Raw genomic sequence first — 18,802 nt, forward strand, 5'->3', positions numbered from 1 at the left:
CCAGAGTTTTCCAAGGTAAAGCCGCAGGGCAGCACAGGAGGGTCTCCACTGTGGGCTGTGCCGCGTGCTGGTCCGGAGGCATCTGCCTGCTGCTGCGGGGGAGGGGCAGGGGGGGGCGGGAGCGCCTGCCTGAGAGGAGTGGGTCCTGTGCGCAGTGGGCAGGCAGGGCGAATGAGGCAGGCTCAGTTCTGCTGGTGGGGTGCCTGGGCACCTTGGGTGCTGTGGGCAGATGAAGGGCCAGAGAGTAACGAGCCCCTGGTCCCAGAAGGTGCTGGCTCCCAGGCCGGGGGCAGGTTCTGGATTTGTTTGGCAGAGTGGGCAGTGGACCAGCCCTGGACTGGGGCCTTCAACTGCCTGGGACCCGGTGGGAGACAAGCAGCCTCCATAGCAGCTTGGCCTCAGGCAGGCCTGGCCAGAGAGCAGCAGGGCCACTGGGAGCCCCGCTTCTGGAGGGGCCTCTAAGGCCGGGACTGCCTGGGCGTAGGCCGAGGCACAGCTCACTTCTTTGCCCCAGATGGCCCACAGCTGGGAGCACCAAGGCATTCAGGAGACTCAATGGGGTTGGTTTTAATCCCTAAACTCCATCAGCTGCCCGCAGGAACCCAGACGCGGTTCTCAGGCCCTGCTGGGTGGGCTAGGTGCTGGAGGGTTAAACGCCTGCTGCCTCCCCGGAGAGGAAGCCAGGCCAGGGTCTGAGATAACTGGGGAACCGGACACTCGCAACGTTAGAGGCATTTAGTTGGGGGGAGGGAGTGTGGCAGCGATGAAGGCTGAGTTAGGGCTTGAGAATGGCCAAGGAAGCTGCAAGGACTCAGGGAGTGTTTCTTTTGTTTTTGTACAGAAATCATATACACAAAACTTCACACTTCCTAACAAAAAAAAATAATATATATATATAATATATATATCTCACTAATGTTAAGGAAAAGCGTCAGTTGTGCAAAAGTCCTCGTGTCCCTTCATCCAGTGGGAGGCTCCCGGGGGGGTCTGCCGGCGGGGCTGTTGAGTGCTGCCGGCCGGCCTGTGTCCAGAGCAGTGGCGGCCATGGGACAAGGCCTCTATCTGGACGTGTCCATGTTCTCCTCCTTAAAGTTACCGCAGTGCTCGATCACCTTTCTGGAGACAACGGGAGAGCATTGGAAGGCGGGCTGGGGTCGGCTGGGCCATGTCCCTCCCCGCTGACCAGGCCGCTGAATTTGTTAGCAAATGTTACCAATGATGCTGACTGAGATGGTGTGTGGCTGGCAGAGCGGCCGGCCTGTGCAGAGCACCCAGGAAACGGTACCTGTGGCCATCAGGACCCTGTCTTCCCTGCCTTCCTCCGTGTCCTGCCCCCTCTCGGCCTCAGGGACTCCCCTGAGTCAGCTCAAGCCTGACCTCCAAACCCCCCATCCTTTCTTCAGCCTGTCTTTCTTCTTCACTTTTCCCTGCACACAGGCCTTTTCTCCCCCGAAGTCTACTGATGGCCCCCAGACTGCACACCAGACTCCCAGGGCCGACTTCCTGCAGCATCTGGGAACAGCCATTCGTGCTGACCTCGAGTCCTTCACCCACTCCGTTCTGGCCCCTGGGATCTGCTGCCCCACCACTCTCAGGTGTCACCCGGACCCCGATGGCCTTCCCATGGGTGGGTGGGTGGCGGTGCTGTTCACTGCAGCCTCTAAGTGCTAAGGGGCGTCCTGAAGTGTTTTAGGAAGTAAGGGATGCCTGGCGTGGGCAGGAGCCGGACGAGGCGGAGTGACTGCTCCTAAGCGCCCTTTCCGTGCCAGTCACAGCTGCTGTCACACAGGCCAGCTCAGGCACACCCTCGGGTCTTACGGAGAGGCCCAGTGCTTCCCAAACCTCCTGGGACCCCGCTGACAGCGAATGTCCCCAGGCCCACCTCCCACACCCACTGGGGGAGAACATCCAGGTTGGGGCCTGTACATCGCAAACAGTCTTTCCAGATGATTCTTTAGGGAGATTAAATGTGAGAGCCATCATTTTGCTCTTCTTAAACTCAGATAAATCTGTCAATTAATGTTTAAGCTGTGCCTTTTGCCAAAAAGAACTGCAGAAACAGCCAACACTCCCAGCCCAGTCATGTCTTGGGAGACTCAGAGCTCCAGGCCCCTCTCCACGACCCTCTATTCTGCACCGTGTCAGGAACTGGGGTAAACTTAAGCCGCTCCCTCCTAGAATGGATCCTAGAGAAAGCAAGGCTCACTGTGAGGTCAGCCCAGTGACGTCTTAGACTCCAGTGAAAACCCTACCGCAGCGCAGGGCCTGACGCTCTGAGGGACCTCGCCCTCAGAAACGTTCGCTCGGCCCCGCCTCAGCTCTAGCGTGTACGGCACCACACCGCGTCCTCCCTTCCGCTGGAATGTTTTTAGCCAGAAATAATGAAAGATTCTGATTTGACTTGTGGATGGCCACACTGTGGCTGAAACGACACTCAGGGAGGCCCCAGCTGGACATCAATATGCTGTCCACCTCCACACTCACCTGATGTCCTGACCGCCCGCAGTGTCCCTCAGCCCCCAAATCAAGGCTCCAGCAGAAACACTGCCTGTCTCTTACCGGGCCATCTCCTTGGTTTCCTGCCGCGCCGTGGCCATCTTTATCATGTCCTTCAGAAGGGGCATCCCACCTTCTTTGATCAGCAGGGGGCAGTACTTATCCGCTGTGGGTAGGTAGGGGCAGACAGCAGGGGATCAGGGTGGGTCTTCGCTCAGCTTGTGGCCCAGAAAACCCTCCCTTGCTGTGAGGCCTGCCCTCTCAGAGCGGTGGGACGAAGGCGCAGGCCTGCGTGAGGGCCCTGCTCTAATCTGGGAAGAGCCATGTCTGCCCAGCCCGAGTTGACACGGGGGGGGGGGGGGGGGGGGAGCAAGGGGTGAATCCTTGGAAAAGCTCCTCCCAACTCTGGTACGCAGCAGCATTCCCCCTCCCCCCCACTCTCTCTATGGAAACTATCACCTGAACTGGGGGCTTCTGTTCTCTGGGAAGTTTTGTAAAAATATAGATTCCTAAGCTTTGCCCTGGGTATTCTGATTCAACAGATCCAGGAACCGTTATTTGTGTGTTTATAACAAAATACCACCAGGTGACGCTGGTGGTCAGCCAGGGCGGAACACCGTGCCGTTCCAGTGGGGGTTCATGGTTCCCTCCAACCAGGAGCATTCGAGTGCCTGGTGTCCATGGAGAACGCGGCGTTGCAATGGGCCCGCAGCAGCTCTGTGTGGCAGGAACTATCTTTACTGTCTCCATCTTACAAATGAAAGAACTGGGGTTCAGAGAGATGACGTAATTCACCCACAGTCACTCCAGAGCTTGTCCGAGGGAGTCCCAGCTCAGGGCTCTTTCCTCTGCTTCGCTGCCTCTTTGAGGTAAGGTGCTACTTTTTAGTTAGACTAACCTCAGAGAATAATAAAAGAGACTACTGTTTATTGAACAGCCGGTATGTTCTAAGTGCTTTAACATGCCTTTTTTCACAGCAGTCCTATGAGGTAAGTGCTATTATTATTATCCCACCTTAAAGATGAGACAGTTAAGGCACAGAGGTCGAGAAACCTGCTTAAAGTAACACAGCAAGTGGTAGAGCCAGTTTTCAAACCCGGGTTGTCTGCCCCCCGAGCCCGAATGCATATCTGCTCTGCAGGTTAACAGGACTGAGCAGTGTGCAGGCCCCGGGCTCAGCACTTTCTGCTGGTTCTCTTTTCAGATCCATCTTATGAGGTAGGTGACATCATTATCCCCATTTCACAGAGGAGGTTAAAGAACCCGCATCAGGTCACACAGCAGTGAGGGAGGGAACTCGGGGTCACGCCTGGTCTGCCATCTAAGTCTTAGCGAGGCACCCTCTTTCTCACGTCCCCCAAAGTCGCCGAGCCGAGGGCAGCTCAGGCTCTCCTACGGGAGGAGGCTGGGGCTCTCTGAGGAAGCGAGTTAGAGCTCTTCTAAGGTTCTCTCCCGTTCTCTCAGATTCTTTGTGTGGGTGGGTCTCCCTCTGCCTTCCCGAGGGCGTGGAGATTTCTGTCTGTTCATTCACATGGAAGCAGGAGACGTTACGAGAGCTGTCTGGGAACTCTGGGTGGCCATCTCGCCTGCCAGGCCTGTTCTGGTGATGGGGCCAGGCCAGCCACTATGCTGTGCGCCCCACAAATGCTGGAGAGCAAGGGCTGTGCTCCGAGGCACAGACACTGATTTTAGCTCTCAGGAGGGCAAGGCTGGGTTATACACTTCCGGAGGGCAAGGCTGGGTTATACGCTTCCGGAGGGCAAGGCTGGGTTATAAGCTTCCGGAGGGCAAGGCTGGGTTATAAGCTTCCGGAGGGCAAGGCTGGGTTATAAGCTTCCGGAGGGCAAGGCTGGGTTATAAGCTTCCGGAGGGCAAGGCTGGGTTATAAGCTTCCGGAGGGCAAGGCTGGGTTATAAGCTTCCGGAGGGCAAGGCTGGGTTATACGCTTCCGGAGGGCAAGGCTGGGTTATACGCTTCCGGAGGGCAAGGCTGCCCTCAGTCGGGGTGTCCCTGGCTCTGACCAAGGCCAGTGGGTACTCACGGTAGACAGACACAAGGTTGTACAGGGCCCAGGTGGCCCAATGCTGGCTGACGGGGGAAATGCCCTGGGGAAGGAGGCGAAGAATTGGCTCAAACGACCTGTGGGAAGAGAAATCAAGGTCACTCTGGTGCCGGGGCTGAGGGAGTGCATCCTGACATTTCTCCTCCCTGCGGGGTCCTGTAGACAAACTGAGCAGGCCTGAGCAGGGCGCAGGGGATGCGGGCATCTGGCCTTCAGCCCACTGCAGCTCCGCAAGGCCGCTCCCTTGTGCAGTGCGAGAGGTCAAGGGCCCGGACACATGAGGGAGGTGAGAGGGACACTGACGAGGTGGTGCAGAAATGGGGGCCTCAGCAAGGAGTGGCCCAGCCTACGGGGGGCGGGAGTGGGGCTGTGCCCTGGGAGGCTGAAGGTGTGACCGCACTGCTGACCATGACCTTCCCTGGGCCATCAGCACTCATGTCCAAAAGCCCCCAAAACGTATTTGCAAACCCCCTGGGGCAGTGATCCACTCATCTCTCCTGGGGACGCCATAACTGGGGCGTCACCAAAGCCACAGCGTGAGCCCCTTCCTCCCAATATGGGTTTCAACTTCAGTGCCCATCAGATGGGTCAGCCGCCCATAGTGACCCAGTCATCCCCACCAACAGAAAGAAAAAAGAAAGAGACCCAGTCATAACACGACGAGGGAGACCCCGACCTGAGGCTGGAAACGGAGCCACAGAGAGCGCGCCTTGACGCCAGCTGCGCTGAAAGGAATGAAATCTGCACGGAACAGGGGTGGGAAGGGAGACACGAACCCAGAGCTGCAGAGCCGGGACATGTGCCCTCTGCTCTCTGCCTCAGTAAGACCCGACAGAGGACTAGAAGACAGGCCCGGGGCTCCGAGCAGACCGTGCAGGGAAAGAGCGTCCTGTCCCAGCACCGCCCCCCGTCCCTGCACCCCACTCCGCACCTGTAATTGATATTTCTCCGGGAGTTGATATCCCAGCTCTGGATGGCCGCCCACATGCGCTCCTCCACCTCCTCCCGCTGGGGTTCGCAGATGCCCCAGGCCTCGGGCCCATCAAACATGATGTGGGACAGGACGCCGCAGGCATTGTAGGAAACCTCAATCCCATCGGCCTTGCTCTCCAGCAGATTGCTGCCAAGAAGGGAGAGAAATGGAGTCCAATTCCCCCTAAGTCCCTCTGCAGATACCAGCTGCTGGAGCCCAACTTATAAACCATCTGCCAGAGGAACTACTGATTTTTTTGTCACTTACTGTCCATACCCAGAGGACTTGTAAAAGGGATCTGAGGGCGCTAACGTAAGATTAGCCACTAGAGGACCATTTCTGGAGAGCTCAAAGAATAAGAAACCATACAATAGAGCAGTGATGGCGAACCTATGACATGCGTGTCAGAGGTGACACGTGAACTCATTTTTTTGGTTGATTTTTCTTTGTTAAATGGCATTTAAATATATAAAATAAATATCAAAAATATAAGTTTTGTTTTACTATGGTTGCAAAGATCAAAAAATTTCTGTATGTGACACGGCACCAGAGTTAAGTTAGGGTTTTTCAAAATGCTGGCACGCCAAGCTCAAAAGGTTCGCCATCACTGCTATAGAGGGAAGGTAATATTTATAACAAAAACCTAGGCTAAGAGCAATTGCTGCTACTAAGCACAGACTAGAACTCTGAGCATCCTGGCAGCCAAGGCAAAAAGGCAAAGGAGAGAAGCACCAACCTGAAGACACTGATGAACTGGGAAGTCATTAGCTGGGGCCGCAGCTCCCTCACCTCTGCTACATTTCCCAGGAGTCCCAGCATGTTCCGATGTAGTTCCTGCTTCTCGGGGAATTCCTGGCCAAATGAGAGCCATCGGGCCACATCAATTAGTACTTAATCAGTCTGGTATGCTTAACTTAGACGCTTTATGAGCGTCTGTCTGGCCATTCCGATAGACAAAGAGGGGGTGCAATATGCTGCCCTCCTGCCTTCTGGTGCTCCCAGGGCAGTGCTGGGTACACACAACGAGGGGTTAAAATGGTGGGGGCTCCTTGCCACAAAAATCAAAGGCAGAGTGGAGATGGGACCTAACATTGTGAATGGGACAAACATGGTTATGTTCATCAAAGCTCAAAATATCAGTTTCGTTCTGGTCAGTGTGCTCAATGGTTAGAGCATTGCCCTGCGCACCGAAGGGTCTCTGATTCGATTCCCAGTCAAGGGCATGTACCTGGGTTGCAGTTTACTCCCCACCCCTTGTTGGGGCACGTGCATGAGGCAACCAGTCGATGTGTCTCTCTCACATGGATGTTTTTCTCTCCCCCCCTTCCTTCCACTCTCTCTGAAAAACAATGGACAAAAATATCCTCATGTGAGGATAACAAAAAATAAAAATTAAAAAAATACTAGTTGAATGGAATCCCCTTAGAAAGTCGAGTAAGAAGACAAAGGATGTGTTTCAGGATGAACAGACCATTCTACTGGACAGAACTCTGTCCAGCTGACGTCCCGATGGGCCCCGGCCAGACAGGGCGGCCTGAGGAGGCGCTGAGGAGGGCGGGCGGTTTCCCGTGGAGGGAGGGCTGTAACCGGGGCCCAGCCAGGCCGCTGGGGCAGGGAAGGCCTCTGGAGCTTGTTTGCAGCAAACCCTGGGCTGGTGGGCCTGTGAGTGGCCCCTGCTGGCCTCCGGTGGGAACCCCCGGGGGCGGGGACACCACCTTCAGGCAGTCCAGGAAGAGCTTCATGCCGCTGCAGTTGAGGAACATCTCGCAGTTGTCGGGCGTCTCGTCCGTGATGTTCCAGAGCGCGCTCCAGGAGAACTCCATGACCTGGTCACACTGCGGGCGGGCGGGCGGGAGAGGGGGCTCAGCACAGCTCGCCGGGACGGGCGGCTCCTGGCACCCAGGGAGGGCTCCCCTGACAAAACATGGGCACCCCCGGGGCAGACCAGTCCCATGAGGGGCTCCAGGAAGACTCCACTTACTATCTTGTCGAGCAGCTTCTTCTGAATGAGCTTCAGCATGGTCTGTGGGCAGAGAAGAGAACTTGCAGGGGCCAGGCCTTAAGCGCTCCCGTGTCCCTCGGCCACCCCCAGGAGCGACAGCACTTCTACTCCTGGCCAATACACCCTGACAGGACCAAACCTGCCCGTCTGCTGGGAGGCTGTGGGAAGCAGTGCAACCCACAGACTTGGTCCTTGGCATCAGGAGGCCTGGGTGCTCGTCCTGGCTCAACCCTGACTCCCCGAGTGGCTTTGGGCACGGCCCTCCCCCTCTGGGGAATTCAGCCTCCCCGGTGAGAATATGAGAGACTGGATGAAGTTCCTTCCCCATCCTTCCCTTCCTTCCTTCAGCAAGGAGCTGTTCTCTCCCTACTGGGCACTGGGCCTTATGCTAGAAAGTGCTGGGACGTAACGGTGGGAGGAGCGAGCACGGCGGCTTCCCCACCGAGCTCACTTGCAGCTGGGAAGACACATCAAGGCACCCGGTCTGAGGCGGCAGGAATGACTTGCACAGTGTGACCCATGGGCGAGGAGAGGGGCTAAGGGGGGATGACAGGATGTTCGAGGGGGAGGACATCTATGGGGGCTGTAAGCAACACGCACTGATAGGAAACTCCTCCTGTGGCCTAGCCTGATTCATGCGGCAGTGGGGCTACGGATGAGGAGTGAGGGGGTGGGGACGCCCGCCTGCACGCACCACCACGAAGCCCATCTTGCCCACGGCCTCCTTGTGGTCGTTGTCCACCTGGCAGACCAGGGCGTTGCACAGGTGCACGGCGATGCGCTGGATCGACTCGTCCTGGCGAGTGGGGTTGAGGATGCTGAGCAGGAGCTCGTTGACCCGGCGGTACTGGAACTCCAGCTCCTCGGGGATGCTGAAGTTGCAGAGGGTCAGGCAGCAGTTCCGCTGGACCTGGGCCGGGCAGAGACAAGGGGCACACAGTCAGGGGCGGACTCTCGAGGTGAACCGGGGGCCTCTCTAGAGGTGAGGGATCATCCAGAGCTGTGGTGGTCCAGGAAGGCTTTCTGGAGGAGGAGACTACAAGGCTTCCCTAAAACACGTTTTTAAAAATTGTGAAATATAATATTCATAGAGAAGCGTGTATAAAATAACAAATGTAGTTTTACAAATAATTATAAAGCAGACAAGCATTTCAACAACAATGCAGCCACCACCTGGGTCAAGAAACAGAACCCTGCCAGCACCCAGAAGCCCCCATGTCCCTTTCTGATCATAAGTTCCTCTCCCCACTACAGATGCCCACAACCCCTGCTTTTTTATTTGAAAGACTAGAGGCCTGATGCACAAAATTCGTGCAAGGGGCTCAGCTCTCCAGCCATGGCTTCATCCGGAAGGTCGTTCAGCTGTCCGGTCTAATTAGCATAATACACTTTTATTAGTATAGATTTTCTAGCATCTTGCTTCTTTTAGTTCAACCGCAGGTTTGCAAGATCAAGCATGTTGTTTTAAGTAGCTGAAATGCATTCCTTTTTCTTTGCAGTATAGTATTCCAATGTACTCATCCACTCCACTGCTGGTGGACTTCAATGTTTTGACTACTTCAAACATATCTTGTACATGCATCTGGGTGTCCATGCACATGGGCCCCATGAGGGCACACACATGTGGGGTGACGCTTCTGGGTCACAAGGTGTGGGTGTCTTTACCGGGTGACACCAGACTGTTTTCCAAGTGGCTGTACCAGTTTACACTCTGACCAGCAGTTAGGAGAGCTCTGGAGGCTCCACAGCCTCAATTTCTCTGCGTTGTCTACAGGCTTTATTTATAGTGTTCTCAGCACATTTTCTTTGTGATTTAATTTTCTTAATTTTTTCTCATTAGATACTGGAAGTTCACCATACTTTATTAATTATGAAAATGAAAATATATCACCCGTGGTTAAAACTCTTGGTCTCCCCCGCACAATATACATATATATTTTAATTTGAGAAAAAATTTATTTTAAGTTATAAAAGCAATACTTACTGAAAAAAGTTCAAATAATACTATCTGAGCAGTTAGTCCCCCACTTCATTTCCCAGAGTTATCACTGTTAAAAGTGGGGTGCACAGGCCTTCCTCTTTCTGCCATGTGGGAGCCTGGGGGCCTGTGGGGAACAGGAGTTGTAAAATGACACCTGTGTCTGGAAGGCTGTGGTCCAAGGCCATTCTTGCTGGCTATACGCGGGATCTCTGGACCAAGAGGGAGCACACAGTTCTTAAAATTGAAGGTGTTTAGCCCAGCCGGTGGTTCAGTGGTTGAGCATCAACCTATGAACCAGGAGGTCACAGTTTGATTCCCAGCCAGGACACATGCCCAGGTTGCAGGCTTGATCCCAGTGTGGGGTGTGCAGGGGGCAGCTGATCAATGATTCTCTCTCATCACTGATGTTTCTATCTCTCTCTCTCCCTTCCTCTCTGAAATCAATAAAAATATATTAAGAAAAAAAGTTTGGTGTACATTCTAGATTTTTTTCTACTATATAAATACAAATATATATTTGGGGGAGAGGAAAGGCAAGAAAAGACATTATTGCCCTAACTGGTTTGGCTCAGTGGATAGAGCGTCAGCCTGCGGACTGAAGGGTCCCAGGTTCGATTCCGGTCAAGGGCATGTACCTTGGTTGCAGTAGGAGGCGTGCAGGAGGCAGCTGATTGATGTTTCTCTCTCATCGATGTTTCTAACTCTCTCTCTCTCCCTTCCTCTCTGTAAAAAATCAATAAAATATATATTTTTTTAAAAAGTGATTAAAAAAAAAAGACATTATACATATTTGTCCCCAACTTCTCCTCACTTATCAATATGCAGGGGGCACCTTCCATGTTAGGAGGTGCAGATTTATCATAATATCCCACTGGGGGGGGTCGTGCGTTAACTTTTCCAGACCTCTAATACTAAAACATTTTAGTTTCCACTGACCTTTACTTAATCAAAAAGTGTGGATATAGGCTCTGGCTGGTAACTCAGTTGGTCAGAGCATCATCCTGATACACCAAGGTTGTGGGTTTGATCCCTGGTCAGGGCACATACAAGAAGCAGCCAATGAATGCATAAATAGGTGGAAAAACAAATTGATGTTTCTCTCTCAAAAAAAAAAAAAAAAAAAAGGTGGATGTATGCATATCCTTCCCTCTAAGATTTCCAACTGTGGGACACCTAGGCCCACAGAGAAGTGCACGTTTAGTTTGGGCAGGTCCTGACAGCTGCCTTCTAAAGAGCTGCTCCATTCATAGCTCACCGTGGGAAGTGCGAGAGTGCTCGTCCCCTCACTGTTGTCAATGTCTGGTTTCATCAACATTGAGATGAAATGTGGTATCTTGTTATTTTAATTTCCATTTCTTTGGTAGAGTTTATTCATTCATTTGAGAGTCTTCAAGTAGCAATATTTTTCATTAAAAAAAGATGCCCCTTTTACTTGATTATAAAATTGGTCTCCATGTGGAAACAACAGTTGCCCTGGAGCTGGAGGCTGTGGGAAAGCGGGCCTTCCCAACCCTGCAGGGGCCGCATCCCACCACAGCCTTTCTGGAGGGCAATTTGAGAACCCAATGCTTTCAGAACGCCCATCCCCACAGCCCACAATTCCACTTCTGGACACGCAGCACACGGGGAGGCAGCTAAGCAGGGCCAGCAGAGCCTCACTGAAGTAGCAATAACACAGCAACCTCAATGTTCCGCCCTCAGGGGCGCCCCCTCTGGTCCCGCGGGGGATGGGGCTGGCCACTGCCTCTGAGTGGTCAGGCAGCACCGTGGCAGCCTCTCCTTGGCTGAGGACGCTGACACTAGGCCGACAATGATTATGAAAACACACCGCTAGATCCAGCTGTCTGGGGAGGAGAGCTGGGGTTGTGAACAACTTTGACTTTCTAGGTATTACACTTTCTTTTTACTTGAATTTGTTTTCTAAGCATTCAGTGTCTTGCTTTTATAATCAGAAAACAAACATTATTTTAAAAATTTTGTTGGTATGGGAGAGGTCCACGTCCACGAGACGGCTGCAACAGAAACCACGGCGTTGCACAGCGTCATGCAGAGTGAGCGCCTTCACTCGATAAAGACTCACAGGCTGCAACCCAGAGCGGCGGCAGCAGTGCGAACAGGGCTAGCTCTGGGCGGGGGGGTTTTCTATCCATAATTACAACTTTTCTACAATAAAAATCTTTATTACTTTTATAAGAAAAGCAGTTACTGAAAAAATAGCCCCCAGCAGAATGTGACTGGGCAGAGGGCGGAGGAGTCAGTATGAGCAGGGCCCTGGGGGGAGGGTGGCAGTTGCGTGGGGATGGTTAGTGGGCCTTGGACGCCAGGTCCCAGAGTCTGGGGGTGATGCTGTAGGGAAGGGGTGTGGGGACAAGGGCAGTGCAGAGCCAGGCGAGAAAGGGTGGGAGCAAGCATGGCATCGGAGGGATCTACGAGCAGGCTGGGAGGCTGGGCCACAGGGGGAGCAGGGAAGGGGGCTGGGGAGAGCATGCAGGACCGCGGCAGGGGGCTCACCGTCACCTCCTGGTAGGATTCCATGCCATTGAGCACCACCTGGATGACCTGGCGGCGCAGCTTGACGCTCTGCTCGGAGCGGTACTCGGAGTTGGTCAGGTAGAAGAGGGCGGCGCTGCCTGTCACTTGAATATTCTTGTCATACTTGTGGCACTTGAGGGCTGTGATGACCAGCTGTATGGAAGACAGGGTATGGGGCCCAGGTTGGCAAGTCCTGTGGACGTTGTGCAGGGACAGGCCTAGGGCTCTTCGAGGGGCTGTCACAGGTCCAAGGCTGGGGAGCAGAAGGCAGGGCCGGGCCATGGTCCTGGGACAAGGCCAGTGCTGGGGCAGGTGAGGCACTGCGGGGTGGGCTGGGGATGAGGTGACGCAGAGGAGGGACAGGGGCCCTGGCACACGGCTCGGCCGAGGCCAGGATCCTCCAGGTGGGGACACTGCTTCTGGGGTGGGGCTGACCTTCAGAGCCCGCAGGAGCTGGTTGCAACGCTCGATGCGCGCGATGTCAAAGAGCAAATTGATGGCCCGGGAGGTGACCTCGGGCCGGTGCTCCGTGTAGGCCTCGATGGCGTTCAGCACCTGCTCCTCGTTCTTGTCGCCACTCACCTGGGGAGGACGCACGCTCAGGCCTCTGGGAAAAGGTCTCGGCTCCGCCTCTAGCCCAGGGCAGACATGGGGGGCCCCCCAGCCCACCCCTCCCTCCTTCCAGGGCTCCCTGCTCCTCCCTCCCCAACCCCGCACCTTGTAGGCCGGAATGTGCGTGAGGCGGCACAGGGAGGTCTCGAAGAGCCCCAGGAACTGCAGCGGCCTCTTCAGAGCCCGGAAAGGCATGATGCTGCTCTTGGAAGGCTCGGTGCTGGGGAAGAGGTGCTGGGGTCAGTGGCCCGAGGCCTGGGGCTGCCCCAGGTTCAGCAGGAAGGTGGGCTGCTCCCTGGGGGGCTTGGGGATTTATTAGGGACCCTCTCCTAGACTCTCCAGCTCAGCTTTTTTCTTTTTAAGGGCAGGGGACATGGACCCTACCTCCTGATGGCAGGGTAGCAAGGTCACACTGCAGAAGGGCATGTGGGATGGGAGGTGTGGCTGTAGTCACCTTTGGAAAATACTATCTGCCATTCTAGTGAGGACGGGTCACCTTTAGGTTCCACCAACCATCATGAAGGGACCGGCCCAACAAGCAAACCCACTAAAGTGTGGTTGGGGACAGATAGGGCCTGAGGCCAATTACCGCTGGGAGGGTTTGAATCCGATCTCTTGACCCACCAACCCAGGAACCAGCCTATCTGCCGCAGCACCTACCACATGGCCGGTACCGCCAGCCTCGCCTGAACACCGCTGCCCTGTCTCTGGACAGTCTGAGCCAGGGGTCCTCAAACTATGGCCCGCGGGCCACATGCAAATACAAATATTGTATTTGTTCCTGTTTTGTTTTTTTACTTCAAAATAAGATATGTGCAGTGTGCATAGGAATTTGTTCATAGTTTTTTTTTAAACTATAGTCCGGCCCTCCAACGGTCTGAGGGACAGTGAACTGGCCCTGTTTAAAAAGTTTGAGGACCCCTGAGCGGACAATTTCCCATTCACCCCTGGCGCTTGCCCCTTCTAGCCTTCGCACGTGCCCTTCCCTCTGCTAGGACACCCTGCCTCTGAACTCAGAATGAACTTTCAAAACAGCTTGGATGCCATTCCTCCTCGTCCCTCGCGCCTGGTCCTCAGGGTAGCCCGGCCTCCCTTGCCAGTCCTGATAATGGCTTGTCACACAGACTGGAGAGGGCAGGGCCTCATTCGCTCCTTTATCTCCAGCACCCAGAACAGCACTGGCAGAGGGCGTTTGGGAAATGCTTGTGGACTGGTACCGCGGCCACCGTGGCGGTGGGCCCACCTGGTCTGCCCGGCCTCCTCATCCATCTTGGAGATGCTGCAGTTCTCCAGGATCATGTGCCCAGAGATGTCCAGGGACATGAGGTTCCCCAGCTTCTGCACAAAGAGGCTCAGCACCTTGCGAGTCAGCTTGAACTTGTAGTAGCTGGAGAGGCGGTCTCGGGAGATGTCCAAGTGTCTGGAGATTGGGGGAGGGGCACAGATCAGGAGCTGGACACAGGTTGGGACTGTCTCGTAGACCCTGCTGCTTCAGTCCACAGCAGGGCAGGGCCGCACCCTACCACACTGCTGCAGGGCATTCTGGGAAAAATCCTACTGGGACCTGGGGGCCCTAAACAACCCTGATCCAGCTGCCACCTGGGGTTAAAGGAAGGGGACGTCTCTTCCATGCCCACCTTCTGCCTGGCCAGGGCTCATGACCCTTCTGGGACGGACAACACGAACCGCCCGCACCGCACCCCCACCCCAGCGAGCTGTGGGCGGGCTGCTCACCGCAGCTTATGCAGCTGGACGATAACACGAATGTGGTCGTCCGACAGGTCCATGTTGTAGAGCACGAGGGACACCAGGCTATCCTTCCACTGGGTCAGGAAGGCCGCGTCGCTGGTCTGAATGCCTGAGAGGTCCAAGGCAGCCAGCGCACTGAGGGGCCGCAGCAGGGACTCCACGGGGACCCCATCAATCATGCGGCCCAAGTTGAGGCAGCGAAGGCGGCTAAAGCCCTCGAAGGTGAAGTCCTTAACCAGCACCTGGCAGGTGGGGTTGACGAGGCACTCGTCCTCACAGCCCCCGGGGTTCTCCTCCTCGTAGAAAATGTTGGCGCAGCCGAAGAGGCTCAAGGACACCAGGGTGTGGCTAAAGCTCCGCAGCGTCTGCAGGCTCTTGGCCGACAGCTTCTCGCAGTTGGTCAGGTTCAGCTCCACCAGGTCCTGGGAGGAGGGACAGCTCCGTTATCACCTTGCCCAGCCCCTGCCCTAGGCTGGCCCTGGGCTAAGGGGGCCGTGGAGGGGTCTGTCCAGTGGGAAAGAGCGCTGGAAGGGCCTTGGGATGCTTGTCCTGGAGGTGATCGGCCCTGCCCGACTCACTGTTTGACTGTCTCGGGCCGCCTCCCATGCCCATCTCGTGCCCGGCAAGGCAGGTCTTACCTGCTTGCGAATGGCTTCCAGGTCCTGGTCTTGCACCAGGTCCTCGCGGAGGTGGATGCGGGTGAGGCGGGTGCTACGAGGATCTGAGAAGAGGCTGAAGAAGCTCTCGTGTGGCTCAAAGTTGCAGGCAGCGTTGACCAGTTCCACGTACCTGGGAGGGAGAAGCCTGGCTCAGGGGAGGGGCATCGTCCCCTGCAAGGCTCAGCGTAAGCCCTCTCCTCCCTGAGGCCTTCTCTGATCACCCCAGCAGAAACCTCTGTCTCCTCCTTCTCCTCCTCCTCTTCTTCATAGTATCTGGTTGGGTCTGACTACCCTACAGGTGAGATACCCTGATCTGTGCCCCCACCCCCTTCCAGGAACCAGGAGTCCAAAGGTGATGAAGGGGCCTCTTATCAATAGAAAATCCCAAGCTCTTCCCCCCAAACCATAGACACTTCTAGAGCAAACATACTGCCCACACACCTCTTCTCTAAGCCAGCTTCTGGCTCCCTGACCAGCCCCTCCCAGGACCCTTTCCCACAGGAATTAAGTCTAGGGGCATGGAGTTCCCAGGTGGGTACAGGCAAGCCCTCAGTAAACCCTGAGAGATACCAGCTTATGCAAGAATCCTGGTCTTGGTGGGAAAGGCTTTGTAGTCAAACACTGTGGAAGCTAAATCCTGCTTGGCTAGTCACTACCTGGACAACTTCACTCAGTAACTGAACTTCGGGCTTTGGTTTCTTCCTCTGTGAAATGGCCATAACTCTGGCCTACAAAGTGCTCCACCCAGAGCTGCCTGGCCCACATTAAGGGCTCAGAACATTACTACAAGTTGGGTTCCGTCCTCAGCTCACACACAGGTTCCCACTGTATATGCAACTGTCTGGTCTAGCAGGTTCCCTTCTGGGCATCTCGACACCCCAGAGGTCAGTGAACACATGCCATGCTTCTAGGAGCCTCCACTAGCGGGGAGTCCTCTGGAGGGGCCACGTCAAGGCTTTCTGAACGATTCGATCCCTGGTCATGGATCCATTTGGGCACTGGTGTGTAAACCTGAATGTTCACACAGTCACGTGTTCACAGGCTCCGGTGTGCACACACACACAGGACAGCAAACAACTTCATTTATGTGCCGGCTTCTGTACCCCCTCATAGGTGTAATGCACACCTACAGTTTCACACTCAGACATTCCCTGTGCTGCAGAAGCCCATGTGTACACCAACCCATTCCTTCACATGCACACTCCTTCACACACCCACACACACACACATAACTTTACAGAGGTACACCAGTATTCTATACCCATGGACACCCTTGTGCATGCACACACACCCTCACACACACACATCCATGGTCACACTACCACATGGTGCACACACACTGGTCCTAATCTCTCCACACATGCTCATCTAAAGACTTGTGCCCCTGCCCCAGCTCCAGGCCTGCTCACTCGTTGACAAGCCGGTCACAGATCTCGCTGGGCAGGAAGATGTCTGGATGCAGCCTCGGAGACCCCTTATCCAGTAGGTAGCCCAAGGTGCCGTCCAGGTTGCGCAGGCAGAAGTCGGTGCAGAGGGCCGTCAGGGACTCGGGAGTGTCCGACGCCATGCTGGGGGCAGGAAGGTGGGCCACTCCAGGACAGGGGCCTCCAGGGACAACAGTCACTCCTCAACACTCACAGGGTCATTGGCAGAGCCACAGCCTAGAGAATGGGAAATAAGCTACGTGAGCCCAAGGGCCAGAACCCCCAGCTGTCCTAGGTCCACTCCTGAGTAGGGAAACTGAGGCTCCAGATGCCACACTCACATTGGCAGCTTAGCGGACCAGGCCCAGGATTCCCGACCTCCTCTTTCCCCTCTCTGCTGAGTTGTATGATTTGGCCTGCAAAGAGCAGGGGGCCTTGCCCATGTGTTTCTTTTTTTTTTTTAAATATATTTTATTGATTTTTTTTTTTTTTTTTTTTTTTTACAGAGAGGAAGGGAGAGGGATAGAGAGCTAGAAACATCGATAAGAGAGACACATCGATCAGTTGCCTCCTGCAACACCCACTACTGGCTATGTGCCTGCAACCAAGGTACATGCCCTCGACCGGAATCGAACCTGGGACCTTTCAGTCCCTGGGCCGACGCTCTATCCACTGAGCCAAACTGGTCAGGGCTCCAAGTGTTTCTCTGCCTTCACAAATGTCTGTGGACAGACCTGTGTGTTGGGAACCCAGTGTTTGGGTGTGGATAACAGGGGCTTTCTTTTGGTTAATCCACCAGAGGATATTTTTCCATTGCTTTTCAGAGAGAGTGGGAGGGAGGGAGGGAGGGAGGGAGGGGGAGAGAGAGAGAAAAACATCAGTTCTTAGCTCCACCCATTTATGCATTCATTGGCTGATTCTTATAAGTGCCCTGACCAAGGATTGAAGCAGCAAGGCTGGCACATGGGGATGATGCTCCAACCAACTGAGCTGCCTGGCCCAGGCCCCGCAGTGTAATCTAACTGTCTCTAGCTGTCACTGTTGGAACACTTGGTATGTGCCGCGGCCTTACAGACACGCTATCACTGAATCTCAATCTATATGATGAAGAATCAGGCTCCTCCTAATGGAAGTGAAAATACGCGTCCACATCAAAAGCCGTACGTTAAAATTCACAGCGGTATTATTCGTAATAGCCCCAGGTGGAAACAACACAATGTCTGTCCACTAAGGAGTGGACAAACAAAAATGGTCTGTCCATACAATGGACTATAATTCAGCTGTGAAAGGAGTGAAGTACAGATACATACAACACTGGGCCTTAAAACATTATACTAAGGAAATAAACCACACAAATGGCACTAGGCACACATACGATTCTGTGATTCCATTTCTATAAAACGTCTAGCCAGAACAGGGAAACCTACAGAGACGGGGGTAGGTTAGTGGTTGCCTAGGGCCGGGAGGTTGGGGGAAATGTGGAGGGACTGTGGGTGGGTTTGTGGTTTTCTTTTTCGGGGTGATGAAAATTTTTCTAAAATTGATTGTGGTGAGGACTGCACAATTCTGTGAATATTCTAAAAACCACTGACTTATCTACTTGAAATAGGTGAATTGTACGATACAGAAATATGGCTCCATAAATGAGTTATGTAAAAAATGAAGTCTCCTACTACCTTCATGACACTGAGGCAGGTAAAGGTTTCCTAAACAGGACTCAGAAGGGGAAAATGGTAAGCTGATCTGCACCGAAGAAGCTTCTGTTCGTTCATCCACAAACGTTAATATGAGACGGACCTCAGACCTACATGTAAGGTTTCTAAAAGAAAACACACGAGCGTACCTTCATGACTTTAGAGTAGCTCAGCTGGTTAGAGCGATGTCCTGATACACCAAGGTTGCAGGTTTGGTCTCCGGTCAGAGCACGTAAAGAAGCAACCAATGAACGCATAAATAAGCGGAACAACAAAATCAAGGTTCCTCTCTCTCAAATCCATCAATGCATTTTTTTCTTAAAAAAGGGAGAGAGTTCTAGCTGGCTCAGTGGATAGAGCGTCGGCCTATGGACCAAAGGGTCCCGGGTTTGATTCCAGTCAAGGGCACATGCCCAGGTTGTGGGTTCGGTCCCCACTGGGGGGAATGCAGGAGGCAGCTGATCAATGATTCTCTCTCCTCATTGATGTTTCTCTCTCTCTCTCCCTCTCCCTTCCTCTCTGAAATCAATAAAAATATTATTTTTTTTTTAAAAAAAAAAAGGAAGAGAAAGGGCAAGCAGGAGTAGAAGATATTTCCAATAATATATACACAATTTG

At 54.0% G+C, this 18,802-nt stretch overlaps 1 protein-coding gene across 1 annotated transcript; it reads right to left on the reverse strand.

Annotated features, from left to right (window-relative positions):
• Positions 1-810: 810 nt before the first annotated feature.
• On the reverse strand, positions 811-16,685 carry ZER1 (zyg-11 related cell cycle regulator). The gene is made up of 15 exons (XM_081103930.1): positions 16,476-16,685; positions 15,046-15,196; positions 14,393-14,829; positions 13,902-14,078; positions 12,764-12,878; positions 12,482-12,628; positions 12,026-12,199; positions 8,228-8,443; positions 7,513-7,554; positions 7,247-7,366; positions 6,268-6,383; positions 5,490-5,678; positions 4,538-4,635; positions 2,560-2,662; positions 811-1,116 (listed from the first exon to the last, which is right to left on the reverse strand). Exons 1-15 carry the CDS (start codon positions 16,631-16,633, stop codon positions 1,059-1,061), a joined length of 2,301 nt encoding a protein of 766 aa, XP_080960056.1. The 5' UTR covers positions 16,634-16,685; the 3' UTR covers positions 811-1,058.
• Positions 16,686-18,802: the final 2,117 nt, after the last annotated feature.

This window comes from Myotis nattereri (genome assembly GCF_964212035.1).
Source record: "Myotis nattereri genome assembly, chromosome: 12".
Taxonomy (NCBI): domain Eukaryota; kingdom Metazoa; phylum Chordata; class Mammalia; order Chiroptera; family Vespertilionidae; genus Myotis; species Myotis nattereri.

Excerpts from the sequence above, each read along its gene's own strand:
- ZER1 (XM_081103930.1), bottom strand. The coding sequence starts at position 16,633 with ATGGCGTCGGACACTCCCGAGTCCCTGACGGCCCTCTGCACCGACTTC. Across the intron at positions 7,367-7,512 it reads AGAAGCTGCTCGACAAGATA|TGTGACCAGGTCATGGAGTT; the intron begins GTAAGTGGAGTC and ends GCCCGCCCGCAG. Across the intron at positions 5,679-6,267 it reads CAGTTCATCAGTGTCTTCAG|CAATCTGCTGGAGAGCAAGG; the intron begins GTTGGTGCTTCT and ends CCTTCTTGGCAG.